Below are 21433 nucleotides of genomic sequence, written 5' to 3' on the forward strand. Positions count from 1 at the left end.
TCCAGTGGCAGCAGATGCGATAACTCATTAATTTTCCTTTCAAGGAGAGAGGCTGTGCATTGGATTCACCAGGAAAGAGGGAAACAAAAGGAGGCTGGAGGCGAGCAGGAGGCAGGCAGGGGTAAATGAGAGGCAGGATATATATACACACTGAAAACAGTCTGTGTTTCGGAATAAATGAGGTACAAATCTTGCAGGAAACGGTCCTGGAAGAAAGACTCGCACGTATTTACCAAGCAGGTTTGTCAGAACTCCCACGTAACCACGGGGGAGTTACAAAGGGCACCTGCAGCGGCCGGGGAAGCGCAGCGCCTTGCTGAGCAGCGAGCTCTGCGTCCCTGGGCAGGGCGTGAGGTGGGGGCCTGGGTTTTAACCTCGACCAGCCGTGCTCAGCTGTTGGACTCGGGTCCAGACCCAAACCAGGAGTAGGTTCTGCTCCGACCTTGCTGACGCGTGAACGGTTTCCCTCCGTAAGTCTATACGTGCGTGCATACACGTAGGATGTTACGCGTGTATATATGTAACATCGGTGTATGTATATGTGCATCCCGCCGTTCTCCCAGTCTCTGGGGGGGTGTCTGCAGCCGAACTCGGGTGCTCTCGGCCGTGGTCACCAGGCCAGAGACGGAGCCAAAGCCCCGCTGCTCGCCATGTGGGCCGCAGTAAGTCGCTCGGTGGGTCCCAGCAAGCGCCGAGCAGCCTCGCCCTGGATGTTTGCTCATTAAATAATTCAGAAAGGTTAAGCTCGATAGCTACAGAAGGAAATGTGTAGGTAGTACCATGAGTGACCAGACTGTGCTTGAGAGATTAGACACGCCGTGCCAGCGACTACCAGCATGATTCCCCATCAAGCGAGCGGGGAGGGCACCGAGAGAACCCGCTCCCAGTGCGAGCCCTGTGCAGCAGGTCAGTTTTGCTGATGCTTGCCGCTCTTCAGTGCCAGCGCCGGAGCTGGTGGTCTCGCTGCCGCCGGACTGACCCATAGGTATTTAAATGAGGCAGAGATGCTCGTTTGTTTATTTATTTCACTTTACGAAAGTGCGCCATTAATTAGGCGCAGGGATGTCCTCAAAATTGGACTAAGTAGATAAAAATTACGACGCTGGGAGGACTCCAAGGGCCGGGTGGCCGCAGCGCGGGGCTGCCCCGGCTCCCCCTTCCTCGTCCTCGTCCTCGTCCTCCTCCTCCTCCTCCTCCTCCTCCTCCTCCTCCGGGGTTACGCGGGGAGAGGAGCCGAGCGCGACCCGCCGCCGCCGGCCCCAGGCGCGGGCAGCACCCGGCCGGCGGGGCTCCGCCGCCGGGGAGGGACCTTAAAACCGGCTTTTTCTGGGGGCGCTGCGCCCCGGCAGACGGGAGTTGCCATAGAAACGGGGGGAAACCCGGCGGGGGGGGGGCACCCGCGCCGCCGTCGCTTTAAGAGCGCAGGGGAGGGAGGCAAATTACGCAGCTGCAAGGCTCATCCCTCCCTCCCTCCATCCCTCCCTCCCTCCATCCCTCCATCCCTCCGCCGCCGCGCTCCCCGGCCGCCCCGCCGCACCCATGGAGGCCGGCGCAGGTGATGGAGACGGGGGAGGGCGCGGGGCGGGGGGGGGGGGGAGAGCGCAGGGCACCGCACCGCGCACCGCACCGCGCACCGCACCGCACCGCCCTCCGCTCCGCGCAGCCGCCGCTCACCGCCCGCTCTCTCCCTTCCCCGCCAGGTCGCTGAGCCCCCCCCCCCCCGCCGGCGCTGCCGCCCCGGACATCGGCGGGGCCCCGCGCAGGTGAGCGGGGCGCGGGGCGGGCCGCGGGCGGGGGGCGGCGGGGCCCCGCGGCCGCCGTGACTCATCCCTTTCTGGCTGCAGACTCGGGGGGGGGGGGGCGCAGCAAGGGGCTGCCAGCGCCGCTTCGCATCGAGGGGCGGGGGTGGGGTGGGGTGCGTGTGTGTCACGCATCGGGCCCGCAGCACACCCGCATTGCATGCGCCGGACCCCCGCGGCATGCACCGGACACACGTCACGCCCACCAGACCCGCAACGCATGCACCGGACCTGCATTGCATGCACCAGACCCCCACGGCGTGCACCCAGACCCCTGTCACACCCGCCAGACCCCATATCGCGTGCACCCAGACCCACATCACGCACACCGGTCCTGCAGCACAAGCGCCGGACCCATAGTGCGTGCATTAGACCCACACAGCGCGCGTCGGACACACATCACACTCGCCAGACCTGCAGCGCACTCGCTGGACCCTCCCTGCATGCACCGGACCCTCCCTGCATGCACCAGACCCTCCCTGCATGCACCAGACCCACATCTGCTCATACAGCATCCAAACGTGTCTCCTGGCACCATGGGGCGTTGCAGGAGCCGGAGCGTCTGTGCAATCGAGATTTTATTATTTAATGGCTTAATGCTCCGTCTCCGAAGGGATACAGAAAATACACGAGCTGATTGATGAGCCGGGTGCTCTTTTTTCTCTCCTCCCAGCAAGGTCAGTGCTGCCTGCTTGTCGCACAGAGACCCACTGCTGTGCATTTGTTGTGCTTATAAAATACTGGCGTTCCCACCCTCCCTAGGCAATGGGTGCCTTGTGCCGTGGCCTTGTGCCAGGAGGTACAAATCCTGATTTCCAGGGCTGCAGAGGTCCCTGGCTGGGGGGGGGGGGGGTCAGGAGGGGGCAATGCCTGTGCTCGCACCTTGGCAGCATTGCAGCGGGCTGAGACGGGAGATTTGGCATGTTGTTAAAGTAGGCCATTCCAGCGGTGCGGAGACCCAGGGCTAATCCTCCGTGACCATTGTCTTTCCCAGCCCTCGTTCAAGGTGGATGATGGTTAGGGGAAACCTGCTTCCGCCGCGCCGGGACCGCACGGGGGTGCGGAGGGGAGGAGCAGCTGTTGCGCTGGAAGCTGGATTTGTCTTCCATGTTTTTGCTTTCGTATCCCAAAGGAGCGGGCTCTTCCTTCTGCTTACCGGTCCTCAGCTCGGCTCCCCAGCAGAGCACCCGCACAGGATGGGCCGTGCGGTGTGATATTACGTGCATCCCCAACCTGCCAACCTTCCCAGCCTTGGTACGACCGTAGGGTCTGCATCCCAGGTATCCTGCTCCTACTCTCATGGCAATAGCTGCTGCTACAGCATTTGTCACAGAGCTCTTTCCCTTTTCCCGTTGCCTTCAGAGGCCCCAGCAAGAGACCAGCCTGTTCCCTCTGGTCAGGCACCTTATTTTTAGCTAATGAGGGCCAGGAATTGCCACCTCCCCGTTTGGCGCTGCAGCCAGGTCAGCTGGAAAAGTGATGAGCTGCATAACCCAATCTTTTCGAATGGTCTCTATTTTCCTGTAATCTCTGGGTGTCAACTCAGCATTTTATAACAAACAAGAGAATAAAAGGAGATGCTCCTGTGTTTCATTATGTGATACGACAACTCTTAGCAAAATTGATTTTTCTGGTGGTGTTGCATAAACATCCTGTGCGTTTTGTGCCTGCTCTTGCCCCGAGCGCTCTGCTCTGGCGTGAACTGGAGCATCTCCCTCTGTCCGGGACCCAGGTGAAGCTCTGCTTGCTTTGGGATGAGCCCGTCTCTGCCGGAGCAGGGAGCAGAGTTTCCCAGCCCCTGGAGATAATCGCTGCTCCCTTGGAAACTCCAGAGCAGGAGCAAAGCAGCCCCTGTCTCCCAAACAAATCCCCCGTGGCAGAAGGAGGAGCGCAGACATGATCACCGCTGTGCACCAAGCAGCCGGTGTTTGCCTCCGGCAGCTCAGATGGTACCTGCGGCGCCCGCGGCGCTGACCCCCCTCCTTTGCCGGACTTCTGCCGGCCTCGGCCCCGGCTGCTGCTCCTTCCCACCACCACCCAACTGCATCCCAGTCCTTTTCCAAACAGAAACTGATCCTGGCATTGCCGCTGTTTCGGGGACGCAGCGCTCTGTCCCAAATCAGGTTGCTGGTTGTTTGCCGTGTTCAGCGCTTTGCTTATTTTTAGCGTGAAGGAAAAGCAGAGCCCGTGTCAGAAAGGCAGGGAGGTCTCCTCGGGAGCCCTTTTTGTTCACCGGAAAAATGAAGCTGTGATTTCCCTCCCCCCGTTGCGCTCTGCTTTTAATCTTGTTAGCACTGGAAGGCTGAAAATATGGGGAGGGACCCGTAGGGAAGGCGCCCGCCAGCATGTGCCGGGCACGGTTCTTCTCCCAAGGTTTCTGCAGAATCAGTAAAGCTGCTCTTAGACGCTTGGGCTTGGTGCCACCGTTACAAAATGCTCCTAACACAGGATGCGTCAAGTAAAACAAGGGAATCCAGCAGCGGGCAGGGTGATGGGAACCCTGGCAAAAGAAGCAGTGAGCGAGAAATTTTGGGAAAAGTAGCGGCTTCTGGGCCCGGGCGGCTGGGGCTGACAAACGAGCCCGCCTGCTCTTGCACCTCCTCTGCATGTTCCCTGCGGAGATGGGATGAGCTGGTGGGGCAGCTCGGGCCAGCACAGCAGCCGGTTCCTTCTGAACCCTGCAGAAGTCGAGCAAAGAGAGACGCCTCGGAAGCGAGAGCCTGTGGTGGCAAAACCTCCGGAGGAACGGGCTGAGGACTCATCAGAGGCTTCACCGAGCCGATGGCCCGTGGCCCCTTTTCCCATGCAGGAAGCTTCTAGGAGGAGCCCAGCCCCGTCTGTCCATCGCTGGCACGGCCCGGGGATCCAGCATGGCGTGGGGAAGCGGCGGCATTCAAGCCAAAGAGGCATCTCTGTGGGGCAGCAATCCCAAAATGATGGCTGAGCTGCAATTCTTGGGGAAATCCTCCCCTGGGGCGCTGGGCTGAGCCTCAGGGTGCTCTACTGGTACTGTCACCGCTCTGCCACCGCTCTGCCACCCGTCTGGCTTTGCATCGCCATCATGGTGTGATCTGTGGGCCGGCAGTGCCCCAGATCCCCTCTGCGGCCGGCGGGAGCTGGGGACCCACCGGGGGATGCAGCTTGGGAGCACCCGGAGCCCCATGGTATAAGCCACCCGGGGTGGTGGCAGCCTGGGGGGCTCTCAGCCCCGGGGGACATGCCGAGGCTGAGCAACCTGTGCTGGCGGCGACGGGACACGTGCCTGGGGGTGCCTGACACCGTTACTGGTGCGGGCGTGGGGAGCGGTGGCTGCCTGAGCCCTGCCTGAGGCTGAGCGCCGCTGACCGCAGCGGGCACGGAAAGGGCTCGGGGAGCAGTTACGGCACAATGTGCTGGTGAGGTGGGTCTCCAATCCCGGAGGAGAGAGGCTCTTGTGCCCGGTTGTACTCCATCCCACCCTGCGTGGGGTATCAGCTTTTCGTGCTGTTAACTCCGGCTGTTTTCTTATCAAGGACCATTGCTTTTATTTAGCGTGAATTCCCCAGGCTAATTCTGTTGCACGGAATAAGCGCTATTTTGCGCTGTTGTTTTTAAAAGAGCTGCCTTTTTGTTCCACTATGGGCCGGGAGATTCGCAGGGAGTTTTGCTGTCGGTGGCTCCAGGAGAGAGCGTTAGACCTTGCAACGGGCAGCGTTCATCCTGCCCGTCCCCCGAGCTGCATTTTGGGGTGGTTTGCAAGATGCTGAAACACGTATAGCTGGTTTGCAGCATGATCTCTGGATCTGGTGTAAGTTGGAGTGTCGGACCCTGCATCCCCGGGGAGCGAGAGCGGCCGCAGAGGTGCTGCGCTGAGCAGGGGCCTGCTGGTCCCCCCAGCACAGGGACGAGCCGGCACTCCCTGAATCACCCTAACCTCGCTGCCGGTGCCTGTGCACTCGCACTGGTGGTGGCTGTTAAAAATCTCTGTATAATTGCAAGCCTGGGCTGCGCTATGGAGCCGGGGACTGCGCGTCTCGCTGGGGTGAGGGTGCGGAGATGAACTCTTTGGCTGTGGGGATCAGCATTTGCAGTTTGTGTCGCTGGGCTCAGCGCCTGTTTCTGATGCCGGGTTATTGCTGCTCAGGGTCTCTCCGGAGCCTGTGCTGCGGCCGTGTCCCCTCTCCTGGGGCACAAGCTGTTTTCATCAGCTCCGTAAGGATCAACCCACAAGGAAGGGATTCTCCCGCGTTTCTTCTCTGTCCTGCAAGACGTTCCCCATATTCCTCGTTCTACAAAGATGAAAATAAGGTGGAGGAGATCCCTTCCCCACCCCGTCTCTCAGCTGGCACACGAGACCTGGCTTTGTCTCATCCACCCTTTGCATGACTTGGGATTTGCAGGCCGGGAGTCGCTGGCAGTGGCACGTCGTCCTCCAGGCCCGCGGGTTTCCTCTCCCGCTGCCGAGGCTCCCGATGTTCATTTTTGGGGTTTTTGTCCCCGTGCTGAGCAGGAGCTGCCTTCCCCGCGCGGGGCCGGCCGTGGGCAGCTCTGCTGGCCCCGTCCCTGATGCTTCTGACATGGAGCAATGAGCCTGCCCGCCCTCTGCCCCGGCTTGGGTCGCTTTCCACCCCCATGTTTTTATGAGATTTCTTCTCTTCTGCTTGCCCTTGCAGCTTTGCTGTGACTTCTGCCCCATCTATTAGACGGCTTTTAGATTTTAGTAACCTGCTCTTGGTTACTCCCCTGTCTTTCCTGGCCCTCGCGGCTGCCATCGTCTTCCTTGCTGGAGAGCGTGCAGTGTGCTCGGGGAGGCGGTTATTCATCTTTGAACGCTTTTCATTTCCTCTCGGTGTGTTTTTCTTGATGCCTAATCAATGAGCAGCCGCGGCAGCGAGACGGAACCACCAGAAGGGCCAGGCGTTGCAGGGAGGTGGGGGCCGGGCTGGCGCGGGTCCCACGGGAGGGCAGGGGCATCCCCTCTGCGGGAGCGGACCCCTCTGCAAATCACCGGAAAAGCAGAGGTCTTCACTGCTTCTCCCTTTCTTGCATTTCAAATGTGATAAGATAGTCTTGAATTTCCTCTTGCTTTCATGGCGAGGCTCCCTTCGCAGTGCAGCTGCCCAGCCCGGTCCATGCGATAGTGGTAATTCTGAGTGCAAATAATTCCCTCTGCCTTTAGACGCAAAGTAGCCACGTACCATGTGGGAGGGTGTTTTCAGCTTTGGTGCTAAGTCTGCCCATCCTGCCTGTCCTTGGCAGCCCGTGGGCACGGTGAGGCTTTTGGGGAGACTGAAATGGCCCATTGATTCTCTGGGAATAAAGGCAGTGACAATTTATTACCAGTGATTAAATTCAAGCTTGCTTGTTCAAGCCGCCCTGGGGCAGCCTGGCGAGGCAGAGCCGGTACCCGGCCGGGAGGGGATGCACAGCCCATCATGTTCGTGAGACAGGGGCCCAGGCAGGGTGCAGGATGGTGCTCCACCCCTCCACGGGATTTCGGTGCCCACTGGTAGACCTCGGCCGGGCTCCCTGTGGCAGCAGCACGGGGCTGCTCCGAGTTTCTCACCCCTTAAACCTGCTGGCGCCACGAGAGGCATCCAGCCTCGGCGTGGGCACCAGCCGAGTCTGCAGCAGTGGGAGGAGGAGGAGGAGGAACTGAGCTCGCCAGGCACAAGGCTGAATCCAGGCTTCCCCACAGAGCCGTTCCCGGCTGCGAATGCTGGGGCAGGCGCCTGGGGTGCAGCGTGGGGTGCTCGCAGGAGCCCCCGGCACGGTACCAGCCCGTGTGCTGGACACACACATGCCGTCTGCGGTGCTGGTACTTGCCTGGTGCTGCATTAACCCCCCAGCGCTGCCGGGGAGAGCAGAGGGACCCCTGAGCAGTGCGGCTTTGCATGTGGGTAACTGCTGTGAACAGGGAAAAGCAGGAGGCCACGGTGATGCCGGGTACCACTGGGCTGCCGCGGGCCGGGGCACGGGGCTTGGGGCTGCGAGAGGGCGAGGAGTTAATCCCCGTGGCCGCAAATCTCCCAAAAGCCCTGCCTGAGAGCTGCTCGGGGAGCACCCTGCGGCAGGAAAAGCTAGGGACGGGCTGGCCCCCCTGCCCAACTCTGCGGGGCCCCGCAGCCGGAGCCTGGGCTGTGCCGCAGCCCCACATGGCACTGCTGGAGGATGCTCCCACCAGTGCCGGGGCCGCGCTCGGCTCTCGCGCTGGATGCTGATTCACGCTGCTGCATTAGCAAAGCCCGCAGCCGCCGCGCATGCTGTCGACTCGGGAGCAGTTATCCGGCAGGGCAGAGCGCTGCCTCCCTCTGCCCAGGTCCTCCCCTGGCAAATCTGTCCCAGAGGGGAGCAGCAGGACCCCCAGATCCCAGTCGCTTTATCCCGGGGATGCTGGCACCCCCCTGGCGTGGGGCACCATGCCTGCCGGGGCTGGGGGCTCACCGCGGCTACACATCACTGGATTACTCTGCTCCAGCTCTCTGGGCTCTTCAGTTTGGGGATCAGGGAGCGGCGAATCCTCGGCAGAGGAGAGGCCTGGGCTGGCCGTTGTGGGCTTTGGGCATTAGGCAGGAGGTAGCCTGGAAAAACAGCCCGGGGGTGGCAAATGCAAAAGGCTGCATCGGGGTGAGCTGGCCGTGCTCCCTCCTCCTCTCCTGCCTCTTGTCCTGCTCCTCGCGCTCCCCTGGACCGTGGCCGAGCAGCACTTAGCGTTTCAAATCACCCATCGATTATCAGCTGGCCGGTCCCATCACTCGTGTTGCTCTGGGCTGGAGCTGCCAAAATCTGGGACAAATACCGGCATCGTGAATGGGCTTGGGGATGGAGGGGGGAGCACCCGGTGCCCCCAGCCCAGCCGTCCCCGGCAGCCTGTGAGCGCAGTGGGGCATCACAGCGGTGCCATGGGACGCTCGGCGGGATGGACGTGCTGAGCGGATGCTTTCCGTGGCTCCCCTCCACTGCAGCAGTTCACATCCCTGCGTGTGCCCGAGGTGCTGCCTCCTCGAGCAGCTCCCACCGGTTGTTACGAACCTCTGGATCTGGCCTATTTATTTACAGGAAAACAGGCTCTGTGTTTCCCGAGGGATTAGCTGCTGCTGCCGCATCATGCAGGGATCTGTGCTTCCTTACCTGATTTCACTGGTGAATGGGTGATTCTGACTTAATTAAGGAAAAGCAGGTGCCCAGCCCGCTGCGGGGACAGCCGCCTGCCCGGGCAGAAACTCGGCGAGGTCTGGGGCTGGGTGTCAGAGCCCTCGTCCCATCTCTGCCCCGAGTAATGCCACTACTGCAGGCGCCCTGCATCCCTGCGGCAGACCTGCCTTCCCCAGTGGGGACGGGGACGGGGACCTGGGGTCATGGGAAAGCTTGTCCCGAGCCTGGAGACTGGTGGGAAAGGGGCTTTAGGCCAAGGGGATGGAGCAAGAGCGTGTTGTAGGAAACTGCCCACTGGGAAGGAAGATGAACAGCACAAGCGTGGGCCTTACAAATGGAGAAAGCCCTCATCCTGCACCCGCAGCGTGCCCTGTCGGGGCAGGACCCTGGGCATGCAGCATCCCGGTGTTCCCCCTGTTCCCCCCCGTGGGGGGCAGGCAGGGAGTGGACCCCAGATGTGCAGGGGATGCAGTCCACATCTGTCCCCATACAGCTGGCCCCAGGGTCTAAACTGATGCCCCGGTGCAGGGGCTCACCCCTGCACCAGCACTTTGCACGGCTCCCATCTCACCGGGGCCGTTTCCCTGCCTTCACCTCCTCTCTCTGTTGCATCTAACCCGCAGTTCCCCCGCGCCCAGGACCCGCAGCACCGCGGCAATGTCTCTGCCGGGGAGCAGACGCTCGTCTACCGGATCGCGAAGGTGAATATGCTTCGGCCCCTGGGCCCGGGCACCGGTGCCCGCCCGGCACTTCTCCCAGCTGGCAGCAGGGAGGGAACGATCCCCACCTACGCCACGAGCTGCCACTTTGCAGCACAAACCCCCAGCCCGGCTTTCAGGGCGTTGCATGTCGCTGCCCGCCGCACAGCACTTCCCCGTCCGTGCATGCAGCCCCCTGAGCGCTGCACCCCCTGTCCCTCTCTGTCCATCTCTGCCGCAGCCGGGACCAACCCCTCTGTCCGTCCAGGCAAAGGCAGGCAGTGGTGGAGGGCCCCGGCCCCGGGCGGCCGCACAGGGGCGCTGGGGTTGGGGCGGTGAAGCTGGTAGGTGTGTTAGCCCTTGAAAAGCATCTCCTTGAGCTGCAGTGATAAAGAGCAAGAGGGAAAAAAGAAAGAAAAAAAGCATTTATTCCCCTCCAAATGTCTCCATGACCTGGGCTGCTGTTATTTAGGAACTGGCTGCCACCGGCAGCATGGGCAGAGAGCAAAGGCAGATCTGTCATGTGTAGGTGCTGACCGGGCAGCGGGGTGGCTCGAGCTCTGCCAGGGCCACGTTCCCAGGGGGCACCCAAGGGGCTCCTGGTCCTCGGGGTGGAGGGATGCCATGCTGGCATCCGGGGGATGCCACGCCGGGGGGGGAACGGGTGGGCAGCCCCCCCCCAGTCCTGCCTTTGCACCCGTCACCGTGTCTGTGCCATTTTGATCCCTGCTGTTTGTTTTGTCCTTTTGTCTTGTGTGTTCTCGGTGTGGTGGTTGGCAGTCGCGGGGTTTATGGACGGAGTGGCTTTGCCTCCTTCTTTAAGTCTTCAGCGCCCTCAGCCACTCGGCCTGAGACACAGCCTCTTCTCCCTGCCTCCAGGCGCCCCTCGCCCCCTGGGAGGGACACCTACGGCACCTCCTCGCTGAGCAGCAGCAGCAATTCTGGCTCCTGCAAGGGCAGCGACAGCAGCCCCACCCCAAGGTAACCCATCACCTGTGGCCCCAGGGCAGTTGCCGGGTGCCCCCGGGCAGGGGGGAGCAGCACCCGTGCTGCCGGTGCCCGGCGGTGACAGGAGCGCAGGGGCTGGTGGAGTGAGGCTGTGCGCTTGACGGCTGGGGGAGCCGGAGCTGGCGGAGCCGCTGGTGTGTCTCGCAAAGACCCCCACCATCTTCCTCCAAACCTCTCCGCCGCCATTGTCATGTCTTCTCCCTCCTCATCCCTCCACCTGCCAGCCCGCTGCCCTGTCCCCTTCCCTCCTGTCCTGCCGTGGCTGTGGCTTGCACACTGCACGCGTCCCTCCCTCCGCTCCTGCACCCCAAGGAGCACCCTGGGTCCTTCGGGACCGGACAAGAGCTGCATTTCTATTCCCTCGTGCTGCCCGGCGGAGGTCTGGCGAGAGCGGGTGGCAGCCTGGCTTCTCAGTGGGGAGCTCCCAGTGTGCTCGGGGCATAAACCCAGCCGGGCACCGAGCTGCGGGATGGGGCACCGGCCCCAGCCCCACAGCAGCGTGCGTCTGCATTTTGGGCCATCCATGCTGGGTTCGTCCTGCCTGTCCCCAGTCACCTCCCAGCTCCCAGAAGTGGCATCAAATCTGGGAGGATATGAGGGGCCTGAGGGTAACCTGGGAACAGAGCCCGCGCACACCGCAGCAGGGAGCGGTGGCCGTCCTGCTGCCGCAGGGCGTTGCAAGATCACGGTCCTGCCTGGCTGCTCCTAACGCGATGCTTATGTCTCTGGCCGGAGGCTGCTGGTGCTGCTGGGCTGCCTGCCACCATGCATGGGGGTTTTGGGCTGCCCTGCTGCCATGCACAGAGAGTACCCACCGCCCTGCTGGGATGCACAGGGGTTTTGGTCCACCCTGCTGCAGTGCAGGAGCATCTCGTGCTGTGCAATGCTCTCTGCGTGCCTCCCAGCCCAGACATGCAGCCCTGTCCCTGGTCAGCCCCTGCTCTCCATGCTGCCCTGGGCTTTGGGCCAGAGATGTCACCTCATCCGCCCCGGTGGCGGCACGAGGAGGGTCCGGACGTGCCACTGTCCCAGCCCGGAGCAGATGCCGGATGCTCCAGCTTGCTCTCCATGGGCAGGACGGCCGCCAGCTCCAGACCTGCTCCAGCCTGATCCCTCCCATTACACATCTTCCGACTCCATCTCTGACAGGGCTGATCCCATGCCGGGGTCTCCATCCGCATCTGCCATTCCCCCGGAAAGCTCGCTCTGGGCACGCGGAGACCTCGGCGCCCGCCTGCTCCCGGCTCTGCTCATGCACCCGCTGCCCTGGTGAAGCTGTGGGCTGTGCCAGCGGGTTCGGGAGCTGCACCTGCCCTCCCGCCGGCAGCACGGCACCCTGAGACACCCACCCTGTCCCTCCTGCCCGTGGCACTCCTTTGGGGTGCACTACGGGGCTGCACCCCCCTGCACCCCGAGAGGAGGCGTCTCCCTTGCAGTCCCTCCGCCGAGCCCATGCCAGTGCCAGCACCGGCGGGTGGGTGACAGCCATGTCCCCGCAGACGCTCGGCCAAGTACAACCTCTGCAGTGACAACCATGGGATAAAGCCGCCGACGCCGGAGCAGTACCTGACGCCCCTGCAGCAGAAGGAAGTCTGCATCAGGCACCTGAAAGCTCGCCTGAAGGACACGCAGGAGCGGCTGCAGGACAGGTGAGCGTGGGGGCAGCGGGAGCAGACCACCCCGGCACGGGAGCCGCCAGGAAGGGTCCCGGCACCAGCCACCACTGCCTGCGGTGGCAGCTCCTGTATGGGACTGGTCCTTCTGGGGGTTCTCGGTTCCCAGTGCCGTGTCTTGCCTTCGGGCTCATGCCCAGGCACCAGGTTCACGGCTTTGCAGCAGCATTGCAGGCACATGGGCATCTGGCGTTGCTGCCCGTCCAGCTGGGGAGCTGCGGATTCGGGGGACGCAGAGCCTGTACGTCCCACCTGCAGTGGCTGTGCGCTCCCCTGCGCCCCTGGTTAAGTCTCTGCCACGCTTTTTCTGAATTTCAGCGTCAGAGTGGCTAATCCCCATCTGCTCCTCTTGGGCTTAGGCACATCCTCACCGGCGTGCCAGCTGCCACGCGCCAGCCCGGGGCCCCTGCCCGTCCCCACGCAGCCCTTGGGAGGCCTGGGCTCTGCAGCCCCTCCGGGAAGGGGCCGAGCATCACTCTCGAGGGTCCCCGAGCATTGCTCCTGAGGGTCCCCAAGCATCCCTCCTGAGGGTCCCCGAGCTGCTGGATCCATCCCTGGGTCCCAGCCGTGGGTGTTACTGGGTGATCTGGCTCCAACTCAGTGCCGGGCATGTGAGGACAGGGCTGGCCCCGCAGCCCCCTCAGCGCCGCGGCGGTGTCCTCCCCGTCTCTCGCAGGGATGCTGAGATCGAGGACCTGAAGACGCAGCTGTCGCGGATGCAGGAGGACTGGATCGAGGAGGAGTGCCACCGCGTGGAGGCCCAGCTGGCGCTGAAGGAGGCCCGCAAGGAGATCAAGCAGCTGAAGCAGGTCATTGACACGGTGAAGAACAACCTGCTGGAGAAGGACAAGGGGCTCCAGAAGTATTTCGTGGACATCAACATCCAGAACAAGAAGCTGGAGACGCTGCTGCACAGCATGGAGGTGGCGCAGAACGGGGCGCTGAAGGAGGAGGGTGCCGGCGAGTCGGCCGGGGGGTCCCCAGCCCGCTCCCTCACCCGCAGCTCCACCTACACCAAGCTGAGCGACCAGGGGGCCGGGGACCGCAACGTGGGGGGCTCGCAGACCATCTCGCTGGACGAGGGGGCCGACAGCGGCTTCGCGGGAGCGGAGGAGGCTCCCAGCCATACGGACCCGCTAGAGGGGGGGGGCACCCGCCTGCCCCCCAGCTCCACCTACGAGAAGCTGCTGGGGCTGCGGGGCAGCGTGGAGGCCGGGGTGCAGGCCAGCTGCATGCAGGAGCGGGCCATCCAGACGGACTTCGTGCCCTGCCAGCCCGACCTGGACACCATCCTGGAGAAGGTGATGAAGTCCCAGGCTTGCAGCTTAGGCAGCCCCACCTCGGCCTGGGTCTCCGAAATGGAAGACATGATGCCTGGCCCCGAGCTCTCCAACCCCACCGGGGCCACGGACCTGCTGGTGGCCGAGCCCGATGCCGTGACGGCGGGTGCCGGGGCCGAGGCGGGTGCCCCCTGCAACCCGGCAGTGCGGCAGCCCCCCAGCGCCAGCCCCTCCGTGGCCATCGCCTGCACAGTGGAGGAGGAGACGACGGAGGCGACCGGCTGCGAGGCTGCCCCCTCCAAGAGCTACTGGAGCCGCCACTTCATCGTGGATCTGCTGGCGGTGGTGGTGCCGGCGGTGCCCACGGTGGCCTGGCTGTGCCGCTCGCAGCGCCGGCAGGGCCAGCCCATCTACAACATCAGCTCGCTGCTGCGGGGCTGCTGCACCGTGGCCCTCCACTCCATCCGCAGGATGGGCTGTCACCCCGTCGCCAGCCCCGGGGGCAGCGCCCAGCCCTGACCTCCCCCCCCGGCCCCGACGCCCCCCACCCACCCCCATGGACCCGACCGCTGATTGTAAAGCCCCGGCGTGTCCCCGCTCTCCCGGGGTCCTTCGTCGGCTCCAGCTCATTATGCAGCCCTGGGGGGTGGGAAGGGGCAAGGGGGGTCCATGGGTGCATGGGGACGTGCTGTGTCCCCCCCCCCAGCTCCTTTATCCTGGAGGAGGGAAAGGACCGTTGCTGGAAGAGAGGTGCCAAGCGGCGATGCGGGATGTGGCACCGAGCATCACGCTGTGACCCCCTGCCTGATGGACGCCCTGACTGGCCACCGCAGCAGTGCCTCCAGCTGTGGGGGGCTGCACCCCCCCCGGGTGGGCTGTCCCTTTATTGCACTTGCTTTTTGGTTGTCCTTGCCCTGCCCCGCAGCCAGCCCTGCCGCGGGCGGGCAATGGTGAGGAGCCACCCGGCAGCGGGGAGAGCTGGGGGGGGGCCGCAGCAAGACACACACACACACACCCCCACACCCCCCCCCGGGTGCGTTTCTTGCTCCAGGTGCAGGTTGCACCACAACAGCAAAGTCTGGCTGCGGGCAGGAGGACGGCGGGAACCCACCTGGGCACAGCGACTGGCTCTGGACTGGTTCCGGAGGCGGTGGGAGCCTGTGGGGAACCTTCGCCCCAGCCCACTTCGGTGTCTGTCCTCCTCCCTCGGGCGGGACGGTGCCCTGGCCGGGCCCGGCTCGGCCCCTCTTCAAGCCGCCCATTGCTTGGGAGATGCCTCCCCGCCCGGGACGGAACCGGGCTGTGGCTCCGACCTCACCGAGCGAGGCCGAGCGGCGCCGGGGGAAGCCTCGGTCCCTCCCTCCCTCCCTTTGCTTTGCACTATATTCACTTTTTTTTTTTTTTTTTTTTTTTTTTTTGGTACAGACTGAAGCCCTGTTGTTGGAGGGACCGAGGCAGTGCCGCACCGGGGAGGGGGAAACCCCCAGCCCTGGCACTGGCCGCCGCGGAGTGGGACTGGGGGCTCTTGTGGTTTCAGCAGCAGCGATGCTGGCGATGCCGGCCATCCTGCCCTGTGCTGGAGCTTGGGGATGCCTTTGCCAGGAGGCAGCGAGGGGTGCGGGCAGGGCCGTGCCGGCAGAGCCACGCAGGCACAGCTGAGCGCCTTTGCCTGCCCCGGCTCAGCCAAATCCCCGCTTTGCTGGTGGCCCCTGGAAAAATGCCTTTTGGTTTTTTTTGAAAAGCAAAGACAGCAAGGATTGCTCAGCGGGGGCTGGCGGGGCGTGAGACTTGGGGCTCCCCTGGGCGCACGGCGCTCCCGCCCCACGAATGTCTGTGGCTTCTTCGTGACTTGAACTAATGATGTTCCCCCCCCCCCGGCTCCGCCGCCCGTGGGTGCTGCCAGCTGGACGACCTGGGAGCCGGCGATGCTCCACGCACCGGCATCCACTGGTCCCCGTGCAGACACCCGCCGCGTCTTGCATCCCCCGTGCTTCCCCGCATCCCCCCTCCGGCGGCTGGGGCGCGGGGCGGCGGCTCTGGCCACGCTGGGGGGCGGCGGTGGCGGCGGCAGCCGCTGGCACAGCACCGGGTGCCGGGTGAAGTATATGGGGAGAAACGGTGGCAAGGCAGCCGGGGCGGCCGATGTAAGCGGAGCTAGGATATACGCCTCTCGTGCAATGTATTTGTGGATCTGTGTACACGTCTGTTAGACTATCCAAAGCTTTGCCAAGAAATAAATGTAATGATTATATTTGAAAGACAAATCTATATAATATATTTTTTAAATACAGAACTGAAAAAGCTGTAAACCCCCCCCCCTTTTCTTGTTTCCCCTGTCCTGTACTCGCTGTCTGTGGTGGATGTAATAAACGTCGCTGGGTCTGTGTCTGCTTTGGCTGGAGCCGGCCTTTGGCGTCTGCCCCGAGGGGGGCTGGCCCAAGCAGGGACACGGGGACCCCAGGACAGGGGGAGGCACGTGCCCCGTCCCTGCTGACGAGAGGGAGGAGAGGGCCGGGGGGACACGGGGGACATCACAGACTGGCGGTCCCCCCGCGCCACCCTGCAGCCACCAGCCTCTCTAGGGATGAGGGGTTTTGTGCTGAAACAGCTTCTTCTGGGGATGCTGCGGGAGTACCTCCAGTGGCCCCTCCAAGCTTCCAGGAGCACGTGCAGACTTGGCCACGGGGGCTACCCACGCCGGCGTCGGCCCCCCGGGATGGCAGCGATCGCGTCAGAGGTCAGGGACAGAGTGGTCCATGGCCGACTTCACCAGCCCCGCCGAGAGCCTGGGCAAAGGGACAGGCGCTCAGCGGGGGGAGCCCGGGGGCCCCCTCGGGGGGCACCGTGGGGCCACGGCGGGGTGGGGGTGGGCACCGCGGCCCCGTGGTCTCACCGTTTGACCATGTGCTCGTAGATCACGGTGGGGATGATGGTCAGTGTGATCACGTTCCCGGCCCCTGCCAGCACCTCCGTGAGCTGCTTATCCTGCGGGAGAGAACATGTGGGTCCCATGGGGTGCCCGGCTCTGCCCACCATCCCACGGCGGCCCCTTCCGGCTCTGGCCCCCGCTCCCCACCCCCCCAGCCGGATCCTGGGCACCCCTGGGTGCGTTTTGCACCACCGATTGTGCACAGCCCCTACCTTCATGCCGATGACGTTCTGGCCGTTCACCTCGCAGATGTAGTGGTGGGTGAGGAGGCCGTTGCGGGCAGCAGAGCTGTCCTTGGCCAGCGACACAATTTTCCCCTTCTTGACCACGATGCCGACGTGGCCGCTGCTGTCCTTGTGCACAGTGACGGTGCGCTGGAAAGGCCTGCGGGGAGAGCGCGGTCAGCGCCGGCACCGCCGCCGGCATCACCTGCCCACCTGCCCGCTTACCTGTCCCGCACCACCATGATGATTTTCTCTGGGGACGCCTTCTTCAGCACCCGCTGCGCCTTGTCGCTGCTCCAGCCTGTGCAGTTCTTGCCGTCGATCTGCAGGATCTGGTCACCGAAGCGCAGCCCCACCAGTGCCGCTGGCGAGTTGGCCTTCACCAGCTGCACGAAGATGCCCTGGGGACATCAGGGGAGAGATGGCACGGGGACTGAGCAGCCGTACCATGCCACGCTGTGCCACGCCGCACCATGCCGTGCTGCACCGTGCCATGCCATAGCATGCTGCATCCTGCTGTGCTGCACCGTGGCATGCTTTGCCCATTTAATGCCACACGTTGCCGTGCCATGATGCACTGTGCCATGTCATGCTGCGCTGTACTGTCATGCTTATGCCATGCCATGCTGCACCATGCCATGCCATGCTGCACCACGCTGTGCTGTGCCATGCCACACCGTGCCATGCCGTGCACAGCCCCGTGCCAGCCCAGCCCCCTCACCTGGTCGACGTTTTTCAGCTGCAGCCCTGTCTTGCCCCGCTCGTCCTTGCAGAGGTGGATCTCCCGCACGCCCGGCTTGATCTCTGCCCGGCGCAGTCCCGTGTTGTTCCAGCTCAGGGGGGTGACCAGCTGGCCCGGGGGGGGCCCGGTGGGGGTCAGTGCCTGTGATGGAGCTGGGGGTCAGCGGGGCCAGCGGGGGCACGGGGCCCTGTGCATATCAGCCCTCGGAGGGATGCTGCATCCCTTCCCTGGGCAGGATGCGGCCCCAGAGGGACCCCCCCCTCAGCAGTGATGCTGTGGCACGGGGGGGAGCCCTGCGCAGGGCAGGCAAGAACCACCAGCCCAGACACTTACAGTGCTGCCTTCCGGGAGCAGGTTCTTCTGGATCTCTTCGCTGGAGAGAGCGAGCCCCATGTAGTTCTCCAGCTCGGCCAGGTTGGGGTACAGCACGGGCGGCGCTGCGGGACACACCGAGGGTGGCCTCAGCTCGTGGGGTCTCCACCCCACAGCCATTGCCTTCACCCCCGGGAGCCCCCTGGGACCATGGGCCAGCAACCGGCACAAAGGACGTGGCAGGGGATGGGCCAGGGGAAAGAAACCCCCAAATCCCATCCCCTACCCATGCACTGAGCAGCTAAGACCCCTCCCACGGTGAGCATCGTTCCCCTGTCCCCAGACAGCCCCTCGACAGGGAGAGCTGATTGCAACCCATGTTACCAGTGCCCGAGACGAGCTTCGGCTTCTCCGTGACCACCGTCGTGGCAGGGGTCCTCACCCCGGCAGCTGCCTGCGCCTGCCAAGAGACAGGGTTTGCTCGAGGCTGTGCCCCCCAGCTCTGGGGACCCTCCAAGGGCAGGACCCCACAGGGACCCATTGGGGTCTGCTCACCCCCCCCATAACGCCGCTGCGCTGACACTGACTTGCAAGATCTGGTGGCCCTTCATGTCCTCCAGGGAGGGGTAGAGCGTTGCCATCGCTGCTGCCGTGGCCGTGCCTGGGGACGGGGATGGGCCAATTCAGGGCCGGGGTGCTTCTCCCCGAGCATCCCTCCCAGCCCGCATGCCTGGCTCCGTGTGCCGGAGACGGGATGTCACCCGTGGCCTCCAGTGTGACTCAGGGCCGTGTCACCGGAGCCACCGCCTCCGCCACTTCCCGGCAGCTGGTACACGGGCGGCCGTGTGCTGGGCACGGGCACCCCGGGCATCGCTTGGTTGGCGGCAGGTCCCAGTCCTGGCGCCCGCCCGCCCGCCGGGGCCATTCCAGCATCGCCCAGACATGGGAGTGGGACGTCCCACGGGAACAGCCCCCCCGACTGCTCCTCGCTTGCCTTTAAATGCCCACCAGTCCCCTCCATCCCCCAATGCACCCCGCGCTGTGCCCATGGCGAAGCCGTGCCGTCCAGCCCAGCTCCCTGGCGCCGTGTGCCCTGAAACTCATCGCCCAAACCCCAGAGTGCAGCGGCCAAATCCAGACCCAGCTCCGAGCCCCGTGGAAACCGGGCAGGATCTGGCCCGCAGCCCGGGGACTGCAGCATCCCCCTGCCCGGCAGCAGCATCCCTGGATGGGCGAGACCCCCAGACCCCAGCCCCAGCTCCCTCGGACTCACCTGCCAATAGCTCCCGGCTCCTGCGTGCCGTCCTCTGACCGACCCTGGGCTTTTATAGCTGTGCCCGGCCCAGGGAGGGGCCAGACAGCCTCAGCTGACTGCCACCCCCGCCAGGTAGGGCACAGGTGAGGAAGAGGAAGGTGAAGCCAAAGCCGCACAGGGCCCTGGCACCGCAGGGATGGGGATGGGGACAGGGATTGGGAGGACTTTCTGTGGGTTCGGGCATCCTGGGGGAGCAGGGATGGGGCTGTGCTCCCCTGCTAGCCACCATCGTGGCTTCCCCTCCCACTGCATTGCCACCCCTGGGTGCCACCACCGGCACACAGCTTGGCCCCACCACAGCCCTTATGCCCCAGCCCAGGCCACCACGGCTCGGTGCCCCAGTTTGGGGACCAAGGGCACTGCCAGGGGGGTGAAGCGGGGGGCCCCACCGTGAGCAGCCCTGCGTGGGTGTCCAGCTTCTGCTCACACCTTGCTGCCCGGGCGCGTGGGGCTGACGCAGCCGTGACCGGGACACCATGTCCCACACCCTTCCAGCCATCACCGGTGGCCCCGGGGCACGGGCCAGGCGTGACAGCCCCGTGGGAGTCCCGCGCCACAGGTGGAAAAATTGAGCGAGCACGGAGCTCGCCTGAGTCAGGGCACGGGGTGGACCCGGGCGTCCCACTGCCATGGGACATCGCCGCATCACCCTGGGATCCAGCCTTCCAGCACCCACCTGCAACATCCCGCTGCCAGCACCGGAGATGCCACGGGCCACCATGTCCCCAGGAGCCGGGGAGTGTGGTCCTGCGGGCACCCAGCTGGGCCCGGAGCCAGTGGCACCAGCCCAGGACCTTGCCGGCGCGGAGCCAGCCCCTCCGTGGAGCAGCAGCCGGGCATGTCCCAGCTCCCTGCGCCTCCGCTCCTGCGTGCCAGGCCAGGAGGAAGCATTTTATTTACTGGTGTTATTTTTAGCCTGACGGTGCCCAGCTGCCTCAGCCAGCCCAGGACGAGAGCGGCTCAACCGCTGATAAACATGGCCAGGAGCAGGGAGATGTCCTACAGCAGCCAGAGGAGGATGGTTCCCGGGGGGTCTGTGCCTGCCCCAAAACCCTCATCCCCGCCGAACCGGAGCTGGAAGGACCTGCACCCCATCTGCACTTGTGGGTGCTGCAGGGGCTGCGTGCCCAGGGCTCCGAGGGCACCGGGCTCCCCCCAGCCTCGCGCCAGCCCTGGTTTATCTCCAGCCAGAAGCCACGGCACCGCCTGGCACTAGTTAATAATTAAATCAAAAAGCTTCGCAGGAAGAGAAACCCAAGCTCGCCTTGAGTTTCCGCCTAGAAGTGGTTGCAGCGAAGGGCAGAGCGTGATGCTGGTGCCCCAGCAGCTCCCTGTTCTGCTTAATTGAGTAGCAATTAAGGGTAGTACTAATATCTGCACAGCGTGGCCCTGACCCCCCATGACCCTGTGCAAGCGTTGGTGTTCCCAAATGGGGTGCTGGAGGGCCCAGCCTAGAGCCTCACGGCCGCTGTTCCCTCCAGCGCCTTCCCCAGCCTCCCCAGACCCCCCATTAAACGCAAACTTTGCTCCCAACAAACCCACTCAGGAGCCGGGACTCGACACGTGTTATCGATCACAGCCGCGTTATCGATCGTGGCAAATGGAGCAAAGGCCGTTTGCGGAGGAGCCGGGTGCTGGCACACAGCGGTGCCCAAGCAGTGCCTACGCCATGAGCCACGCAACGTTCGCCAGCCGCCACTGGAAATGTCGGAGCTGCAGCAGCAAAGACCAGAAGCAGGGGACTCGCCCGCCGACCAGGCGCGGTGGGGGATCACTAAGAAAGGCACTGAAAAAAAAAAAACCCAAGAGGCTTTTCAGGTCCACGGTGATCTGACCTGCAAATGCCGGCTGCTGGATGTGCCATGTCGCACGTTGCAATGTCCAGCCTCCAGAGAGGACCGAAATAAATACATAGAGAGGTATCGATATGCTTCTCCAGAGCTGGAGGGACCCTGGGAGCACGTGTTCGTCTGCCCTTCGTGCTCCCAGTCCAGGCTGAGTCACAGCCGCAACGGCGAGAGGCTGTGGGAGCAATGCTTGATAGGTTATGGTAAGGCAATTAATTATGCAAATTCCACTAGGCCACCGTCACCTTCCCGCAGAGCCCAGCGAGCCCCAGGCGTCCCTCTGTGCTCCCAGGGCCAAGCATCCAAGCCTCACCCCAAAGCAAGCCAGCACAGCCAGAGGCCGGCCCTTCCTGCTGCCACAGCACCCCAACAAGCCCAGCACAGCACCCTGGCACAGCACCCACAGCACCCCGAGAGCCTGGCACAGCACCCACTGCGCCCCGTGAGCCCGGCACGGCACCCGCTGTGCTGA

At 64.0% G+C, this 21433-nt stretch overlaps 2 protein-coding genes across 7 annotated transcripts; one reads left to right on the top strand and one right to left on the bottom strand.

Moving 5' to 3' along the window:
* Positions 1-1535: 1535 nt before the first annotated feature.
* Positions 1536-14132, top strand: SNPH (syntaphilin). Of its 5 annotated transcripts, none has more exons than XM_076352270.1 (6): positions 1540-1555; positions 1701-1763; positions 9557-9634; positions 10412-10612; positions 12139-12288; positions 12989-14132. In XM_076352270.1, exons 3-6 carry the CDS (start codon positions 9591-9593, stop codon positions 14109-14111), a joined length of 1518 nt encoding a protein of 505 aa, XP_076208385.1. In that variant the 5' UTR covers positions 1540-1555; positions 1701-1763; positions 9557-9590; the 3' UTR covers positions 14112-14132. The 5 variants fall into 5 exon arrangements, with proteins under 5 accessions (XP_076208380.1, XP_076208385.1, XP_076208383.1 ...); XM_076352268.1 differs by lacking the exon at positions 1540-1555 and adding an exon at positions 2413-2476 and having other exon boundaries at positions 1746-1763; XM_076352265.1 differs by lacking the exon at positions 1701-1763 and having other exon boundaries at positions 1536-1555.
* A 1706-nt stretch (positions 14133-15838) lies between these two features.
* SDCBP2 (syndecan binding protein 2) lies at positions 15839-18497 on the bottom strand. Of its 2 annotated transcripts, XM_076352284.1 has the most exons (8): positions 18387-18497; positions 18184-18259; positions 17821-17924; positions 17467-17628; positions 16971-17146; positions 16734-16905; positions 16486-16577; positions 15839-16378 (listed from the first exon to the last, which is right to left on the bottom strand). In XM_076352284.1, the coding sequence occupies exons 1-8, from the start codon at positions 18438-18440 to the stop codon at positions 16324-16326; spliced, it is 891 nt and encodes a 296-aa protein (XP_076208399.1). In that variant the 5' UTR covers positions 18441-18497; the 3' UTR covers positions 15839-16323. The 2 variants fall into 2 exon arrangements, with proteins under 2 accessions (XP_076208399.1, XP_076208400.1); XM_076352285.1 differs by lacking the exon at positions 18184-18259 and having other exon boundaries at positions 18387-18450.
* Positions 18498-21433: the final 2936 nt, after the last annotated feature.

This window comes from Aptenodytes patagonicus, chromosome 14 (assembly GCF_965638725.1).
Source record: "Aptenodytes patagonicus chromosome 14, bAptPat1.pri.cur, whole genome shotgun sequence".
Taxonomy (NCBI): domain Eukaryota; kingdom Metazoa; phylum Chordata; class Aves; order Sphenisciformes; family Spheniscidae; genus Aptenodytes; species Aptenodytes patagonicus.